This window comes from Thrips palmi, unplaced genomic scaffold (genome assembly GCF_012932325.1).
Source record: "Thrips palmi isolate BJ-2018 unplaced genomic scaffold, TpBJ-2018v1 HiC_scaffold_17, whole genome shotgun sequence".
Taxonomy (NCBI): domain Eukaryota; kingdom Metazoa; phylum Arthropoda; class Insecta; order Thysanoptera; family Thripidae; genus Thrips; species Thrips palmi.
Genome location: NW_023144626.1, coordinates 3,780,397 through 3,798,862, shown reverse-complemented (window position 1 = coordinate 3,798,862; position 18,466 = coordinate 3,780,397). Strand labels below are relative to the sequence as shown.

The window sequence follows — 18,466 nt, the reverse complement described above, 5'->3', positions numbered from 1 at the left end:
ATCCGTAACCACCTCAACTCAATGAATAATCCTTGCTGATGATCCACCAAGACAGGCGGTCATTCATTCAGGTACCCATCGGGTAGAGTGCTTAATGACAACAAGACAATGGTTTTAAGTTGAATATATTACAAAACATTTGGTACAAATTGAAAGGGATGCTTACCGGTCGACTCGACATTGGGAGCGGCGAGCGGCGCGAGTGGGCGGGGGTGGCGGGGGCGGTGAGAGGTGGAGAGGTTGAGGTGAGGAAGAGGAGAGTTGTAAACAGTGGTGTTTCCTCCCCGGAGTCGGACCCTCGACCGCGCCGCTCCCCCCCCCCCCCCCCCCACTCCTCTACAAGAAGTAGAACGCCACCAGACAGAGAGCCTAACCTCCCCCTCCACCTCCTATCTGTCATAAAAACACAAGCAGAAGAGAAGCAGTGCAGCAGGCCTAACAAAGCAGCTTCTAGCAAGACTGTAGACTCAGCGTGGATAGTCTTTATCTACGAGTTTTCTCCTCCTCAGCCGCACCCTGGCTGGCAGACTACGGAAATGATTTGATTTTGATTTTGCCAGCGAGACAACGCCCTGCCCTCGCCCTGCACCAACGCTGCGCTGCACCCACTGTGAAAGATGGGTGCCCGTGTTGTTCCTGTGGCTAATCCCCAAGTCCGATATGAGCATCTTGGTGGAGAGCCTCCGTAAGTTTTGCTGCATTTCTCTTTGATATTGTTTTATTTTGTTGCGTTTTTTGTCCGCTTGAGTTTTGCTCTTCTTACTGTTGACTTGCAAGGGATGTCATTGCATGCCCTATATGGGGTCCGTCAATACTATATCACAATGCATTTGTCCTTTCCAGGAAATTCAAAGGAGCTTTTAAGCAGTATATTCTGTTTGGGTTGGCACTTACTCTCGTTGTGCTTTTAGTACTGGTTACTGCGTACAATGGATGGGAAGAATTTTCCCAAGCAGAAAAGAAGTTGAAGGCTGACGATGTTGACTTTGTGATGTATGGTCCTGTCAGAACGGAGCTAGGTAAGTTTACGCGTTTGTCTTTGTTGCTTTGTTCAAATCATTAATCAGTGCCCACAAGTGAAGGAAATTAGTTTGAACTACGCTGATAGTAAATTTATATTTTTGTGCAGGTGTGCAGGGCATACAAGAAAGACGTGCTGATGTCTATGCCAAGGCTTTTAACAGAAAGCATCAATTCTTGTCTAAGTCCTCAAACACTGCTAATGTTAAGCCTGATGATGAACAGTTACTGCCTCAAGCTACTGAGAATAGATCAAGTCCTACCCCAGAAGGCTTCAAATTTGTCTGTTATTATGCACTTCCTTCAAATACTAGTATGCTCGAGGCCAATACTTTAAAACCCAATGATTTGGATGCACATCTCTGCACTCACATTAATTTGGCATTTGCAAGTGTTTCAAGAAACCGTTTGGTGCCCACCAATCCTTATGATATTGAGGTGAGAAATCTGCTCTTCAACTTGCACTCACTCGCTCTCTCTTCCACTAATTATTGTTTTTCAATCTTTGCTTGCAGAGCTACAAACAAGTAAATCAGCTCAAAATCCAAAACCCACGACTAAAAGTTTTGCTTTCTGTCAATGGTGACATGTCTCAAGTGATTCAAAACCATGCTTCACGTAAATCGTTTATCAAATCTGCATTGGATGTACTCAGTCAACACAACTTCGATGGCTTAGATATTGATTGGGAGTTTCCAGATGATGCATGGAAGTTCATGATTCTGCTTGCTGAATTTCGTCAGGAATTTGGGGATCGTTATCTTTTAACTGCGGCAGTAGCTGCTCCTCAAACCATTGTAGACTTATCTTACAAGATAAATGTTATGTCCAGGTACGTCTCTTACAGAAAATCTTGAAAACCTCTGTCTACCTGTGAATGTTTACTAACTACCAGACTTCTCTTTCAGATATGTGGATTGGGTGAATATCATGACTTATGATTTCCACTTTTATACAAGATATACTCCATGGACTGGATTGAATTCGCCTTTGTTTAGTGGTCCTGCTGACAAAGGAGTCTTCTCTAACTTGAATACCAATTGGACTGCACACTATTGGATGGAGAATGGTATGCCCCGTCAAAAAATTGTCATTGGCATTCCGACCTATGGTCATACCTTCAAGTAGGTGTTTTGACAATAAAATCTGTCCCCTATTTGGGCTGCGTCAATTTTCTTATTGCATTGTGTTTGGATAAATTTAATTGTAACACTTTTTTGAAATTCCAGATTGGTAAATAAGAAAAATAGTGGCCTTTACGCTCCATCATCCAGCTTTGGGGAGGTTGGAGGATCGGGAGGTTTTATTGACTATGGCGACGTCTGTACATTCTTGACCACTGGAGATGTGACTCAAGTATTTGATCGATCAACAAGAGCCCCATTTGCTTTTAAAAATTATGACTGGGTTTCCTACGATGACGAAAGAAGTGTTGCTTATAAGGTAATTTTGAGTTACTCATTGAATTTAACAAAGTTCCTTTTTACTATGTTCATGCTACTATGCTCTTGTTGTTATTCTCAGGCCGAGTTTGTAACCAATAAAGGATTTGGTGGTGCTATGATCTGGGCCTTAAATTCGGATGATCACAAAGGATCATGTTACCAGTCGGGTATCAGATTCCCATTGGCCAACAGAATAAAAAATGTTTTGACTGATGATCAATTATAATTAGCAGTTGCTTTGTTTCATCTATTATTCTACATGCTAATTTTTACAACAGTTCATCTCCCCACGATCTAAACCATGGTGGCCTAGTTATTTTATAACTATGATAATTTACTTTGTTGCGGTGGGGGGCAGTTTATGCCTACTTACAGACTTAACTTTCCCTTTGCACTTGGATGAATTTTACAATTCTCCAGTTCTGTGAGACTGCTCTCCTGTCAAAATACCCCAGTTCTTATTTTAACTTTCAAAATTTATTAACATCTGTGATTAGTTAATTTGACCTCTTTGGTATTTAAACTGTGATTTGTACCCCTGGATTCTCAAGGATTACTTTTTCAGGAGGATTAAAATTGCACTGTTTTACTGGTTTCTGAGGAGCTCCAACTATTTCATACCAATGGATGCCTTTCTATAAATAATATTGTGACAGTGGATGCTGATTTAGGACTGAATTGTGTTCATGAACTGATGTTAAGGTACTTACAAATTTAGACTTTAGTGGCTAAAGGCTTCAGTACTGTAATTTTACCTGATAAGTTATAAACCTAATTTGCATTTGTTTTTGCCTGTCACTTTGTGTGCGATTGTAAAGTGCGCTTGACCTTAAGACGACACAGCGAAAAAAGGTCTTTTAATATTTATGTGTGTTGATTTAGTTATAAAATTTTATGTGTCTGTTGTCATAAGTTTGTATGGACTTATAATCATGATTTTATAGCATTTTTTTTTTGTGTGTTAAGTAAGTGTTGTGACTGTTTCAGTATTATCTCATTCCCATGCTGTGTTCGTGTGCCAGTAACTTTGTTTAGTAAAATGAGATTAAAGTTCTTATGTATGTCTCTTTTAATCTCGCCAAACTGTGACTTGTGTCCGTTCCTTGGTGATATTTTTTATATATGTCCACTTCATACCATTATGTTTGTTTCCCTACCAAAATTTTGAAAAAGACAAAATATAATTGATATGTTGATATGTGATACTAAGCCCAAGTGTAGCACACTTTTGTAAATTTTTTAGAAACCAAAATAGAACATTTGAAAACATTCCTTGTTCAAAATCTCTCTTTTAGGGAGTTTCTACTGTGGTGACAGTCACTTGGTGACTTTTATTCAGTCTTGATCTACCTTGTTACGGAGAAATTTGTGTTGCAGTGAAACTCATTGAATACATGAGTGAAGAAGAAGAGTGCTACATGTATTGTTCATTGTCCATGAAGGTGTAAATGAATAAAGTAGGACTTGAAATAACTGGTTTCAATGGTTCATTATTGACCGCCAATTACATATCACATCACAGTTGCACTCAAGCAGTTATAACAATGATGAATCAATCATTTAGGCACTAATCATATCAGCACTGTCTTAACAAATACACTTAGATACAATTACATTAAATATACATACATATACACACAAACTTTTACAAAATACAACACCTTTCTTTTAGTTTTGGTTGATCAGTCACAACATCGTTGAATTTCACACTGATTGAGTCTTATTTGACGTGAAAATCATTCTGATGTCACCTTAACCGCTCCCATCTGCAAAGAATTATTTTTTTGAGGAACCATACAATTTTGAAAATCTCTAGTTTGGCTGACATGTTTTCATGCACTGACTTACCTGTTGTACGAGCAGCATACAACACAACTTGCAATGAGAGTCGCTATCCCAATGAAACAGGCGATTGCCAGGACCCAAAGCTGGATCCACGTCGCTTCGGCCTTGGCCAGGGCTGGGGCGCAGCGCTAAATAGAAACAAAAACACTAAATTAGAAACGGCGGTCCGTCGACACTCAGAGGGCCGCCTCGCCGCCCGAACGGTAGGCAACCCATTCGGCGTCCGGAGCCACTCACCTGGACAGCTCGCACGTGGAAACGGTCGTACACCGCGTTGAGCTCGTCGTTGTTTTTGTCCATCAGGAGGGACTCCATATCAGAGAGATCATAGTTTTCCCGGCCAACAAGCTGGAAGCAGGAGCTGCAAGGACAGAAAAGATAAAGTAGCATCTAACTGCTAGCATGAGGTTGTATCGGTGGACGTTGACGGGGGGCTTGTCGCTTACGTACCTCGTGCTGCTGAAGTCGAGGCTGCCGTCCTGCTTGGCGTAGAACTGCGTGTCGTACACGTTGAGCTGCACGGGCAGCAGCAGGGCCTTCTCGACCAGGCGCTGGAATTCGGGCAGCGAGCGGCGCACGTCGGACGGCGGCTTGGTGAAGACGAACTTGAGCAGGGCGCGGTCGCGGACGACGAACACCTGCGGGCGAATCGCAAATGGACGGTGAAATGAAAGCAACCGAGTTTGCTGGGGCATGAAAAGGAGAGCTCGCGTTGCCTGAGGGTGCAGACTGATTCCGAGAGTCGTTTTCGTCGCTCTGTCTCTCTCGCACTCATGAGGCGTCCCGACTCTCAGAATCAGCCAGCTGTCCGTCCTTCGCTTCGCACCTTGACCGTGGCGTTGGCCCTCCTGGCGGTGCTGGCGGTGCCGTTGCCGTCCGGCGTGTTGCTGGCCGCCACCTGCAGCGTGAAGTAGCCGTCCACGAACTGCTGCATGCCCTGCGCCGTGCGCAGCTCGCCGCTGCTCTCGTCCAGCCTGAACACGCTCTTGACCTGCTCGGGGGTGTGGCTGAAGGCGCTGCGGCTGTCCAGCAGGGGCTGGAAGGCGGTGGCGGACAGCCAGTAGCGCATGGGCGCCGAGTCGGCGTCCGCGTCCTCGGCCTCCAGCGTCACGAGGGAGGTGTCGACGGGCACGTTGAGGCGCACGCCCAGCGTCAGGTTGGCCCTGGACGCGGGGAAGGCCGGCGCGTTGTCGTCGATGTCTCGCACCACGACGCGGACCTGCCGCTCCGACGGGTCCTGTTCCAATCAAGATACAGTGTCAGTACTACAGTGCCGCCCAGGAGACAGTGCACCTCGAGACTCGAGATTTTGGCTGGGCTACCTGGCGGTTGTACGGCTTGCGCAGACTCTGCGGCCGCGCACTCTTCTTGAAGCACTTGACGGTGATGAGGTGCTCGGCGGCCTGCTCGCGGTCCAGGCGCCGCGCCACGTGGATGACGGCGCCGTTCTGCGGCGTGCGGCTCACCGAGAAGAGGTCGTGCTCGTTGCCGTCTGCGAGCACAGAGTCACCGCCGTCAGCCCCTCAGCGCGCGAAACGAAGGCGAGCAAAGTGACTTCCCGTCCGACTTACAAGTGATGAGGTAGTCGATGAGCGCGTTCTCGTCGATGTCCTCGTCCACGGCGGTCAGGTTGCCCACCACGGCACCGACGGGCTGCTCCTCGAGCACCGTCATCACCAGGGGGCTCTCGTCCTGCGGTAATTGTTAGACATTATCCTTGGAACATTTTTCAAAATCCGTGGGGGGCAAAGCAGGAGCAGACTGCTCACCACGGAGCGCTTGAAGATGGGCTTGTGGTCGTCGACGTCGGTGACGTGCACGGTGAGGAGGCGCGTGGCCTGCTGCGGCACGTCGCCCTTGTCCGCCGCCACCAGCAGCAGCGAGTACTGCGCCTTCTGCTCGCGGTCCAGGGGCGTGCGCGTCGTGATGAGTCCGGACGAGGGGTCTGCAGACGAGGCGAACAGAACAGTGTACAGTCAGGGACAAAACGAAAGCGCGGCGCAACGGGGGAGCAGCGGAAGACTCACTGATGCTGAACACGGACGCGTCGCTGCCCGTCTTGCCGTCCTCCAGGAACCTGTACACCAGCATGCCCTCCGGGGTCTTGGGGTCGTCAGGGTCCGCGGCGACGACGCGGAACACGGGGGAGCCGATCGAGGCGTTCTTCAATCGCCAAGATGGATCGAATTAAAAACACGCAGGCAAAAGACTTGCAAGAGCCTCGTGGGCGACTGGGCGTGCTACTCACCTCGGAGACGTAGGCCACTTCATCCAGGGCGGGGTGCACGAAGCTGGGCACGCCGTCGTTGCTGACCACGTCGCCGATGTGGACGCTGACGGCGGCGTCGGAGGACAGGGCCGGGTTGCCGGCGTCCTGCGCGCGCACCGTCAGCGCGTACGGCTGCCGCCGCCCCTTGCCCGTCAACGGGGTCGCGATGCGCAACTGACCCGTGGCGCCGTCGATGGAGAAGAGTCCTGCACCCGAGAAATCATTTTCAGCATCCCCAGTCAAAGCACAAAACACACTGGAGACAATGGCGGTGAAGCTAACCGTTGGCCTCGCCCTGGTCCACCAGCTCGTAGGTGATTTCCGCGCCGGCGCCCTCGTCGGGGTCGGTGGCGGCCACGGTCAGCACGCCGCTGCCCACGGGCATGTTCTCCGGGATGACGGTGGAGTAGGCGCGCTTGCTGAACTGCGGCGCGTTGTCGTTGACGTCCAGGATGTCGACGGTGACGGGCACCTGGCTGCGCCGCTGGCCCGCGCCGCCGCCGGGGGTGTCGGCCGCCACCACGAACAGCTTCATCTGCGACTGGCGCTCGCGGTCCAGGACCGCGTCGGGCGCCACCTGGATGCTGCCGGACAGCGGGTCCACGAGGAACGAGCGGGCGTTCTCCCCGGACAGCGAGTATCGCACGTCGCCGAAGCCGCGCTCGGAGTTGGCGGCGTCGCCGTCGGTGGCGGACACGGAGAGGATGTGCGCCGGGTAGCGCGTCGACTCGAGTACGCTCGTGTGGTACGACTGCAAGAGTCAATCACGTTTGCTTGAGTTATGCCTCTCAGCTTGTAACGACAACCTCGATGCAGGATACTCACGTTCTCCGCGAACTGGGGCGTGTGGTCGTTGATGTCCTGGACGGTGACGTGGATGGTGGCCGTGCTGGTGCGCCGCTGGTCCTCGCTGACGGCCTCAATGCTGAGCGCCACGGCGGGGTTGCCGTCGGCGTCCTTGTGGGACTCCAGCGCCTCGAAATCCAGGCGGCGCTGCAGCACCACGTTGCCGCTGGCGGTGACGCTGGCCCAGGTCGGCACGGAGCCGTCGTCCTCGGCGGAGATCTGGAAGCGGCGGATCGCCCGGCCTCCTGCAGCAGAACGGATGTATAATAAAGTTTTCACTCCCAGCGTCAACAGCAGCAAGTTGTGCTGCCCCAAGAAGACGTACCGTCGGTCGGGTCCTGCGCGGCCAGCATGGCGATGACGGAGCCCCGAGGCTGCTCTTCGGGCACGGACACCTTGATGACGGGGTTGCCCGGCGTCCATCCAGGCGCCGTGAACAGCGGGTTGCCGTCGCTGTACTCCTCCACGTAGATGGTGACCTCAACGCGGGAGACCTGCGGCTTGGCGTTCTTCAGATCCATTCGCGCGTTCAAGTCGCGTGCCTGCACCGTGAGCGTGAAGATGGCGGCGGACTGGTGGTCCAGGGGGCCGTTGACGGATACCTCCCCGGTGGCGGGGTCGATCTTGAAGGCCTGCTTGTAGTCGTAGGCGGCGCCGGGCGCGAGCGGGACGCCCGTGCGGTCCACGGCGTGGATCGGCTCCACGATGCTGTACTCCAGGCGGGCGTCCTTGTCGGGATCCTCCGCGTGCACAGTGAGCACGGCCTGGCCTGTGGGGCATGCCGTCAAGGGCCTCGGTTAGAGGAAGAGGGGCCTGGCCGAGGGCCCGATGTCCACCCCCGACTCCGAAACTCACCAGGCTGGGCGCGCTCCGAGACGTGTCGCGTCAGGCCATCCGCCGCGTCGAACACGGGCGGCTTGTTGTTGACGTCCTTGACGTTGACAAGCACGGTGGCCGAGGCCGTCTCCCGCACGGGCAGCCCGCTGTCCACGGCCAGCACGACCAGGGAGTAGCGCCAGACGCCCGTCTCTTCCGGGTCCAGGCGCGCCTCGGGGGCCACCGTGATGATGCCGGCCCTGAGGGAGAGGGACGCCATTTTTGGAATTTCTATTTCGCTGCACGCGTTCCCAGAGAGTACTCCACACGCCCGTCGCATCCTACCTGCTGTCGATGTTGAAGTTGTCTTTGGCACCGCTCCCCGCCGCGATGGAGTACGTGATGAGAGAGTCCTGACCGTCGGGGTCCGTGGCGGTGACCCGGAGCACCTCGGCGTTGGCCGGGGCGTCCTCGCTGACCACGGCGTCGTACTGCGTGGCGTTGCTGCTGCCGCGAAACACGGGCCGCTGGTTGCCCGGCACGCCGACGCGCACCGTCACCGTGGCGTCGCTGTGCTGCTGCTTGGGGTGGCCGAAGTCCGTGGCGCGCACCGTCAGCTCGTACTGGCCGCGCGGCGTGTGCGCGGCGCTCACGGCGACCGTCATGCGCACCTCGCCGGTCGTGGGCTCCACCACGAGCACGCCGTCCGCGTTCGAGGACGTCACGGAGTACGAGACGCGGCCGCCGCCCTGCAGAGGGCCGTCGCCGTCCGTCGCCTGCGACAGAGCGCGTCGTCAGCACCGCGACGAGACACGAGCAGGACAACCACACCACCCTCACACTCACCCTCAGGAACATGGCGGGCTGGAAGCTGGTAGCGCCCTCGCGGACCGTGCGGTGGTAGTCGGCGTGCTCGAACACGGGGGCGTTGTCGTTCTCGTCGAGCACGTCCACGAACACGTTGACCGTGGTGACCCTGCCGCCGCCGGGCCCGCCGTCCCTGGCCTCAAGGCTCAGCGAGTACGAGCGCTCGGCCTCGTAGTCCAGCGGCTGGCGCACGTACACTCCGCCCTGCTCAGGGTGCGTCCGGAAGCGCTCCGCGCCGAAGCCCTTCAGCGAGTACGTGATGCGGCCCAGGGCGCCGCTGTCCCGGTCCGAGGCCGCCACGTCGAGCACCTTGGTGCCCGGGGGCGCGGCCTCGGAGACGCGGCCGCGGTACACCCCCTGCGCGAACACCGGGGAGTGGTCGTTGGCGTCCAGCACATCCAGGATCACGCGCGCGCTGCCGAACTCTTCCTCGTCGCCCTGAAAGACAGCATCATGTTCAGTCAGCGTGAGTCGAGTGGAACCCCAGGCAGGGACGTGCTTGCGTGCGTACCGTCTCGCCCTTGGCGTGCACCACCACGTCGAACTCGATGCGGCGCAGCGCCGGGTCGTCCACGTCGTAGTCCAGGCCGTCCTTGCTGACCACGCGCACCACGACGGGCGTCCTGCCGTGGCCGCTGGTCGGGTGCACGCTGAACAGCCCCTCCGAGTTGCTGACGTCACGCAGGGACAGGGCGTAGCGCGCGTTGTCGCCCAGGTCGCCGTCGAGCACCACCATGTTGAGGCCCGGCAGCGTGCTGCCCACGGCTGCAAACATTCAAACCACATTAAAAGTCGCTTCATCGTGGGGTGCTGCACACAGTGGGCCGGAGGTGGCCAAAATTCCAGACGCGTTTTCAGCTCCAGAGTCGTTAAATGGGACTCGAGCCGAACCAATGGATTTCTCGTTCGAAGAGAAATGGGTCACACATTCGGTTCGGATCCTATTTTGTCACTCTGAACTGAAGCTCAAAACGCGTCTGGAATCTTGGCCGCCTCCACTGGTCTTCTGGCCCACTGTGCTGTGTTGCCCCCGCGAGGCCCGTTGCGTTCGTTACCCACCGATGTCCTCGGACACGTTGAGGTGGAAGTAGTCCTCGTTGAACTCGGGCAGCTGGTCATCCACGTCCGTGACGACGATGGTGACGTCGGCCACGCTCCACTCGGCGGGCAGCTCGTTGTTGATGAGCTCGGTGGCGCGGACGCGCAGCGTGTAGATGCCGCCCGACAGCATGAGGCTGCGGTGCTCGCGGTCGATGGGCACGTCGGTGGTCACGAGCCTGGCCGTGGTCGTGCGGTCGCGGCTCGCGTCCGGCTCCAGGGCGAAGTAGCCCAGCTCGTCGTCCTCCAGGGACAGCACGACGGGCCGCGGGTCGCCCAAGTCGCCGTCGCGCGCGCGGATCACGGCCACCACCTTGCCCTGCAGGGAGAAGGCATCAGCATCCGTCTCTCTCGCACTCACGGGGCGTACCATGGCGGTGGGTGCGAGAGAGACAGAGCGGCCACTCACCGGCGGCGTCCCCTCCGGCACGGTGGCCGAGTAGGGCGCGTTGAGGAAGACGGGGGCCTGGTCCTGGACGTCGGTGACCTGCACGGCGATGCGCGCCGTGGTGGACAGCCGCTTGGAGGCGTCGGACGCGCCGTCCGTGGCGCGCACCTGGAGCGTGTACGCGGACCGCTGCTCGAAGTCCAGCGGCCTCTGCAGCGTCACGATGCCGCGGTACTGGCCCTCGCTCACCTGGCGAGAAAAACACGAGTTTAAAAAAAGGAACAAAGGCCATGAGGTGGTCGCTGGCTGACGAAGACGAAGTGCTCGCGTACCTTCTCCGCCTCCACCTTGAAGTACTTGCAGGCGTTGTCTTCGGGCCCGCTGGGCACGCACGACAGGCTGATGTCGGCGTTGAGGCCGCCGTCGGCGTCCCCGACCACCACCTTGTCGTACAGCCTGGCGCCCACCTTGGCCGCCTCGGACACGCTGAAGGAGTAGGGCCGGCCGCTGAACACGGGCGCGTTGTCGTTGACGTCCAGCACGGAGATGTCCCGGCGCAGCGACACCGTGTTGGGCTCGGACCCGTCCACGCCCTCGTCTGGAAACCGGCAACGGCGGCAACCGTGAGACTACTACCGCCAGCACTGCTTTCCCTGCTTCTTTGACTTGGTCTCCCGGCCGAACTAACGTAAACGAACAACTTTTTTCCGAGACGCCAGGAGTCTATATCATTTCTCCTACCTAAATGTTCGCCTACCTGTCTATTTCGCCTACCTATATTTCGCCTACCTAATAAAAATATTGAATAAAAATATTCAATAAAATATTGCCATTTTTCGCCTACCTATAGTTCGCCTACCTAATAAAAAAATTAAATAAAAATATTCAACAAAAAAACGAAAAAATCGGCGGCAAAAAGTGGCAATACGAAAGTCTCAAGGAGACCCGCCGATCAGCTTCGGTGTTCTTATGGGAACCGGGCCTTCATCCGACGCTCCCTGCCGCGCAATTCGACAGATTAGTGGGTTCGTATTAGGCTGGCCCACCCGAAGTGCGCGCGGTTTCTGTGGTACAGTGAGAGTCCAGATTCAGAGGCCTTACCTCAGAGGGGTCACATTGGGTATTTGAACCCGCGACCCCGAGTGCCGACTCTAGTCAACTCCTCTACCCTGACCGCTCAGCCACCGAACCAGCTTGTCGGCGGCGATGTCGCAACTCCTCTTGAGCTGCCGTTCGAGAAATCTGGTCCCGAAAAAATAGTACTTTGAGCGGTCTCGAACCCGGGACCTGCTGCTTCCCACATCACGCTCTTAACCACTGAGCCACCGGGACGCCATGGCACCCGCCTTGCCTGCGCTGGTACTCAATCTTCTCTGGATATACCTCCGCAAGCAATTGGTCGCCGAAAAAATTGCGTATACTACCGGTCCCGAACCCGGGACCTGCTGCTTCCCACATCACGCTCTTAACCACTGAGCCACCGGGACGCCATGGCACACGCCTTGTCAGCGCCGGTACCCAATCTTCTCTGGATATACCTCCCCAAGCAATTGGTCGCCGAAAAAATTGTGTATACTACCGGTCCCGAACCCGGGACCTGCCGCTTCCCACAACGTGCTCTTAACCACTGAGCTACCGGGGGATCATGGTGCCCGCTTCGCCAGCGCTGGTACTCAATCCTCTCCGAATAAACCTCGTCAAGAAGTCGGTTGCCTCTGCCGAAAAATATGCTCATGGTACTAGTCTCGAACCCGAGACCTGCCAGTCAGGAACGCAGCACTCTAACCACTGCGCTACCAGGTTGCTACGCACGCCTCTTACCTAGCGCCGAAGTTATTATCTGTCCAGCATCAAGCAAGATGGGTGGCAATTGAAGTTTGGCGCTAGGTAAGAGGCGTGCGTAGCAACCTGGTAGCGCAGTGGTTAGAGTGCTGCGTTCCTGACTGGCAGGTCTCGGGTTCGAGACTAGTACCATGAGCATATTTTTCGGCAGAGGCAACCGACTTCTTGACGAGGTTTATTCGGAGAGGATTGAGTACCAGCGCTGGCGAAGCGGGCACCATGATCCCCCGGTAGCTCAGTGGTTAAGAGCACGTTGTGGGAAGCGGCAGGTCCCGGGTTCGGGACCGGTAGTATACACAATTTTTTCGGCGACCAATTGCTTGGGGAGGTATATCCAGAGAAGATTGGGTACCGGCGCTGACAAGGCGTGTGCCATGGCGTCCCGGTGGCTCAGTGGTTAAGAGCGTGATGTGGGAAGCAGCAGGTCCCGGGTTCGGGACCGGTAGTATACGCAATTTTTTCGGCGACCAATTGCTTGCGGAGGTATATCCAGAGAAGATTGAGTACCAGCGCAGGCAAGGCGGGTGCCATGGCGTCCCGGTGGCTCAGTGGTTAAGAGCGTGATGTGGGAAGCAGCAGGTCCCGGGTTCGAGACCGCTCAAAGTACTATTTTTTCGGGACCAGATTTCTCGAACGGCAGCTCAAGAGGAGTTGCGACATCGCCGCCGACAAGCTGGTTCGGTGGCTGAGCGGTCAGGGTAGAGGAGTTGACTAGAGTCGGCACTCGGGGTCGCGGGTTCAAATACCCAATGTGACCCCTCTGAGGTAAGGCCTCTGAATCTGGACTCTCACTGTACCACAGAAACCGCGCGCACTTCGGGTGGGCCAGCCTAATACGAACCCACTAATCTGTCGAATTGCGCGGCAGGGAGCGTCGGATGAAGGCCCGGTTCCCATAAGAACACCGAAGCTGATCGGCGGGTCTCCTTGAGACTTTCGTATTGCCACTTTTTGCCGCCGATTTTTTCGTTTTTTTGTTGAATATTTTTATTTAATTTTTTTATTAGGTAGGCGAACTATAGGTAGGCGAAAAATGGCAATATTTTATTGAATATTTTTATTCAATATTTTTATTAGGTAGGCGAAATAGACAGGTAGGCGAACATTTAGGTAGGAGAAATGAACAACTCCCGATGCCAGACGCATGCAAAACCTGAAATATGAACGCACCTGTGATGCTGATGACCACCTCCAGGAGGTCCTGCGCCTCCCTGTCCAGGGCCTTGCGCAGGCTCACCACGCCGGTGTTGCGGTCCACGGTGAAGTGCTCCCCGCTGATGGAGAACCTGACCGGCGAGCCCTCCGGGTCGGTGCCCTGCAGCCGGTACACGGGCGCGCCGACGGGGGTGTCCTCGGGCAAGGAGAAGCGGCTCATGCTGCCCGCCGACAAGAACTGCGGGGCGCGGTTCAGCTGCGCACCCGCCGCCCCCGTCACCGCCGCCAGCAGCGTCAGCAGCCACATCATGGCGCTGCCGAGGAGGCTACCGGGTCATTGTGATGTGGTCGAAGCCTGCGGCAAAAGACGGCGCATATGTTAAATGAAAAAGGTCCTGAGAAGATACCTTGTGGGAGACATCATCATCATCAACGCTGCTAGGCCTATGCAGACCTTTAGCGGTTCGGGTCACCAAGACACTCCGACCTCCCCACTCCTAAACGCACGAAGTCGGAGTGGACGTTACATGATGCAGGAAAGTACTCGATTAGGCTATCCGCGTTTACGCTCGGCGCGCTCACGCTCACGTTTCACTTCGCCATGCTCGGCCATGCCTGGCCGTGTTTTGCCGGCGTCGTGGCGGAGCAGGCGGAGGCGGCGCTCCCCAGCGGCCGGCCGCGCTCGGTGCGGCGAAAGGCAAATGCCAAGTTCGTGAGCGAGGCAGCCAGAAGGCAGCCGGCCGGACGGCTGGGGCTGCTGGGCTGGGGCCGGCGCGGTTACGGTCCGCTACGGCCCGTTACGGACGCGGGGATTCACTACGCGGGTCCAGACCTGGAGGGCGGGGCGGGGCATGTGACCACCACGGGTCCCCCCTGCTGCGTACAGTCAACCTGACCTGAGCTGCCGTCAAGAATCAAAACGATTCCTATCTCTGCGGCCACCTCGAGGGCGCTACTGTACAAAAGGTGCACTATGAGAAATTCGTCTCTTATTTCTGTGCGCGATTTCTCATAGTCGGTGTCGGTTGGCACCGCAGCACCCTTGGTTGATTCGCTCGGTTAACCGACGCCTCGTGCGGCGAGGGGCCGACCGGCTGTGATGAAGTCGCGCGGCGATCTGCGGCCATCGCGTTGGCACACTGTGGCACACTGTGGCACACTGTGGCACAGAAGAGCGATTCTGAACAGCGCCTGCATCGTCCCGTCTCCCTCGCACCCCCAGGGAACGCGGGAACGGCCCGTGAGTGCGAGAAAGACAGAGCGACGGCCGCTCGCAGTCAGACTCCAATCACGCCGCGCACTTTCATAAATCACGGACACTTATTCTCGTGATTCGCGTGGGGCAAGTTCGAGTGTAGCGGAGAGAGGGGTTCGGCCGGACCGCGGCGAGCAGGCCGGCCAGACAATGCACAGCGCCTTGCACGCGAGCCAGGCCAGGCCGCGACCACGACGCCCACGCCCGGTCAAAGGTGAAGGGCGGACCCGTCTCATTCCGAACACTGCTTCGTCGCTCTGTCTCTCTCGCACCCCTACGGACCGCCCCATGAGTGCGAGAGAGACAGAGCGACGAACGCAGAGCTCGTAATCAGACGGCTGGCGAAGTCGAGCCACAGGGACCCAGTCGCCAGCGTGGGCCCCCAGCGCTGTTGGAACAGTTTCCTTTTGCCGGTGTTCAATGGAGACAGTGTGGGCCTTTCGGGATCGGAGCATACTCCTCCACCATCAAGCAACCTTTCGGTCGGCGTATTGACGCAGAGTGCAATAGTGGCTAAGGGCATTTCCTCAAGGAAGAGCATCCCAACTAGATAGCACACAGGCATGGCGGCACACTTGGGGGCGTACAGTGTGCAGTACGCGTCGGCTCCATTGAATTAGCCTGCTCTAGCGTGCTCTAGTTTTGCCGCCTTTCTCCCGGCACCCTGACCCACCGGCCGACGGCAAGCCGACGGCCACTCCACTGCCGTGTTCGGAGGAGCCGCACCACTGCGGCTGGCCGACAAACACTTGTACTGAATGGTTCGGCACGCAGGCAGCGTGGTCTTGGCAGAACGCAGTAGTAATGTGTGCGTGCTAATTTCACTCGACCTATTCGCGACACTGATCCTCAACGGAAATTTCGCTATCACGGGCCGACACTGCAGCAGCGTGTTGGAAATGGTTGCCTTGCTCTGCTATTGATATTGCTGGCCGGACCGCAATGCGGCACAGCTGCCTTGTGCCGCTCGTTCCACGCAGCCACGCAGCCGACATGGAGTGCCCCACCGTGCCGCCGTGCCGCCACCGTGCCGCGGTTGTCAAGGTCTAGGCCCGTTTCCGCCGCTACCCCTTCCTACCGGTCGGCCTAGTGGGCCGCGCGACCGGCGGACGGAGAGCTGCTTGAACGCAGCGGCAGTGGCGGCGGCGATGGCTGGTCGCGGCGTTCTCGCTGTGAGGCCTGTGAAGTAACGGGACTTCCACAGGTGGGTCGCGAGGGCCGCGAGGCTAGACTGGCTCGCGGGGCCCAAGGCCCGGGGCCCAAGGGGGCCTGGGTCGCTGGAGGGCGTGGCATTCCAGGGGAGCAAGTGTTTTCAAGGGGATTCCAGGGGAGCAAGTGCTTTCCATGGCGGCCTTGAAAGGGGAAGGGAAACAGAAACAAACGCACAACGCACGCACGGGAAGATGGCCGACCGAGGATGGGTCGGATCATCGCTCTGTCTCTGTCGCACTCATGGCGCGTTCCGACACGGTGCGAGGGAAACAGAGCGACCAAACGACTCTTCGCACCCGAATGCCAGGATGCAGCCTCGTCTCCTCGGTGGACCCCGGAAGGGAAGGCACTGGCCTGGCTACGCCACTACGCCAGTGCTACGGCTGGCGCAGCATCGCGGCTTCAACATCGCAACCCGCGGGGAGTGCATCCAACCGTGAGCCAGCGTCCGTAACGCCCGTGCAGGTCGAGCACGGCGTGTGTCTGCAGTGCAGTGCAGCCTCATTCCGAGCAGTGCTTCACCGCTCTGTCTCCCTCGCACCCCTACGGGACGCTCCACGTGTGCGACAAGACAAGGGACAGGCACGAAAGCCCTGTTCGGAATGGGTCTGCTGCTGCAACGCTCTGCAATTGTCGTTCGCCCTGCGTATGGCGCTGTGCTGTCAGCATGGCTGTCAGCATGGCTGTCAGCATGGCTGTCAGAGCGTCGTGCGGCCGAGACAGGCCGAGGAAGGAGCGCGTCGGTTCTTTACTTGGACTTGCAGTGCAGTCGCGGAGGAATGTTGGCACGACCGGGCGTCAGCTGAGGGGAGGGTGGCCGACGCTCGCTGAATGGAAGGGGGAGGGGGGATCCTTTGCAGGCCGGCGGGGCCGGGCCGGCGTCGGTACAGGTTGTTGTTGCTGCTGCATGTTTCCAGCCGAAGAATCAGCCGGTCGGGCTTCACAATTCCACAACACCGGAGAGACACTCAATTTTCCAGCTTTTCAGGCAGCCTCCGCGAGTGGGGTGTTCGCAGTGCGGCAGAGGGCCATTGACAGTGCACAAACACCGCACGGTCAGGCATACACACCTTCAGCTCGTCGCGGCGGCGGCGGCGGTTAATCCAAAGGTTAATCCCAGAGGTGCACTTTAGGCGGCCCGCGGTTCACTGTTCCCTTTCCCGCGGCATCGCCACTCGAATCGAACCACACTTCCTGGCACTCGAAGCCAAGCCGCGCATCCCTTCGGCGTCGATGAAGGCGGTGCGCGTCGCGGTCCGTTGCCTTCTCGACTCGGCGCGCGGCGCGGCGCAGGCCAAGGAGGTACTGGCGGCCGCCGGCGGCCGTAGCACCTCAAGCTTGCCACGGCGGCCACGGCTCAGCAGGGCCCCCCCGCCCCCCGCCACGGCCCTGCTCGCCCTGCTGCAACGGGCAGGGGGCGGGGAGGGGGGAGAGGGGAGGCACAGGTGGGGCCAGGTGAGGCGAGGCAGCAGCCCGGAGTTGCCCGCCCGGAGTTGGACGACCCGAGCCCGACCGGAGGCAGCCGAAGACCAGCCCCCTCCCCTCCCCCCCTTTCTCGACGTCGCCACTGAAGGCGTCGGGCGTCGGCGCGTCGGGACGGCGCGGGTCAACGCTCCACCGGCTGGCCGGCTGGCTGCTCGGCTGGCTGGGGTGTGATTGTGATGTATGAGCCGAGCACACCTCAGTGTGTCACAGCACAGAAGCCAACCGGGCCAACAGGCCTCCATTCAAAAAGAGAGAGGAGTCACTTTTGACGCGCTGCTTTTGGGTGAGACGGAATTTGACTGTTGTTTACTTCCGTTTCAAAAAAAAAAAAAAAAAAAAAAAAACGCTGGCTACCTCTTTGGGAAATAAACACGCTCCTCCAGGGAATGACCTCCTCTCGGCCGGGAACAGAGAAAGCTTTTTCAAGTCCAGGAAGTGGTCTTCCCGTGCGCCTTTTCTTCAAGTCGAGAGATTTTCTGCACTTTTTCCGCGGCGCCCGCGCGGGCGCGCGGGCCTAGCGCGGACCGAGGCCTTCAGAGAGACTTCAGACACATTTAAAGACCCGGCGCGGGAAAATTTCTCGCCGTCCAAAAGCCGACACCTTCTGATGCTCATAAGAGGGGTGGGGGAAGTTTCTCTCCCACACACAGTTACACATACACACACGCCCGCGCGCGCACCGACAGTATGAGATCATAATGCGAATTTCATCACTCTACCTCGTCGTTCGTGGCTTGCCTCGGTCCGCTATGCACAGCACTAGCTGGCTCTGGCGCCACAGTCCTGGTGCCGTCAGGATAGGTCAAATGCGGTCAAATGCCTGTGCTTTCATGCCGCGAGGGCCTGCAGCAAAATGAAAACTTAAAAGAACTGATGGCCGCTCCCGGGACTCGAACCTCGAACCCGGGCCTCTGCGCGATGAT

The 18,466-nt window shown here is 57.0% G+C and overlaps 2 protein-coding genes across 3 annotated transcripts; one reads left to right on the top strand and one right to left on the bottom strand.

Annotated features, from left to right (window-relative positions):
• The first annotated feature begins 378 nt into the window (after positions 1-378).
• Positions 379-3,938, top strand: LOC117643906 (chitinase-3-like protein 2). The gene is made up of 7 exons (XM_034383072.1): positions 379-685; positions 844-1,019; positions 1,130-1,458; positions 1,536-1,852; positions 1,929-2,144; positions 2,250-2,463; positions 2,545-3,938. Exons 1-7 carry the CDS (start codon positions 618-620, stop codon positions 2,689-2,691), a joined length of 1,467 nt encoding a protein of 488 aa, XP_034238963.1. The 5' UTR covers positions 379-617; the 3' UTR covers positions 2,692-3,938.
• LOC117643905 (cadherin-23) lies at positions 3,936-17,347 on the bottom strand. Of its 2 annotated transcripts, none has more exons than XM_034383070.1 (22): positions 17,129-17,347; positions 13,607-13,946; positions 10,927-11,192; positions 10,616-10,843; positions 10,168-10,525; positions 9,620-9,873; positions 9,088-9,546; positions 8,587-9,017; positions 8,281-8,501; positions 7,751-8,194; positions 7,405-7,670; positions 6,862-7,330; positions 6,559-6,785; positions 6,338-6,473; positions 6,080-6,255; positions 5,882-6,002; positions 5,633-5,802; positions 5,137-5,547; positions 4,761-4,948; positions 4,548-4,671; positions 4,314-4,438; positions 3,936-4,231 (listed from the first exon to the last, which is right to left on the bottom strand). In XM_034383070.1, the coding sequence occupies exons 2-22, from the start codon at positions 13,899-13,901 to the stop codon at positions 4,213-4,215; spliced, it is 5,388 nt and encodes a 1,795-aa protein (XP_034238961.1). In that variant the 5' UTR covers positions 13,902-13,946; positions 17,129-17,347; the 3' UTR covers positions 3,936-4,212. The 2 variants fall into 2 exon arrangements, with proteins under 2 accessions (XP_034238961.1, XP_034238962.1); XM_034383071.1 differs by lacking the exon at positions 17,129-17,347 and adding an exon at positions 16,811-17,075.
• Between the last annotated feature and the right edge of the window lie 1,119 nt (positions 17,348-18,466).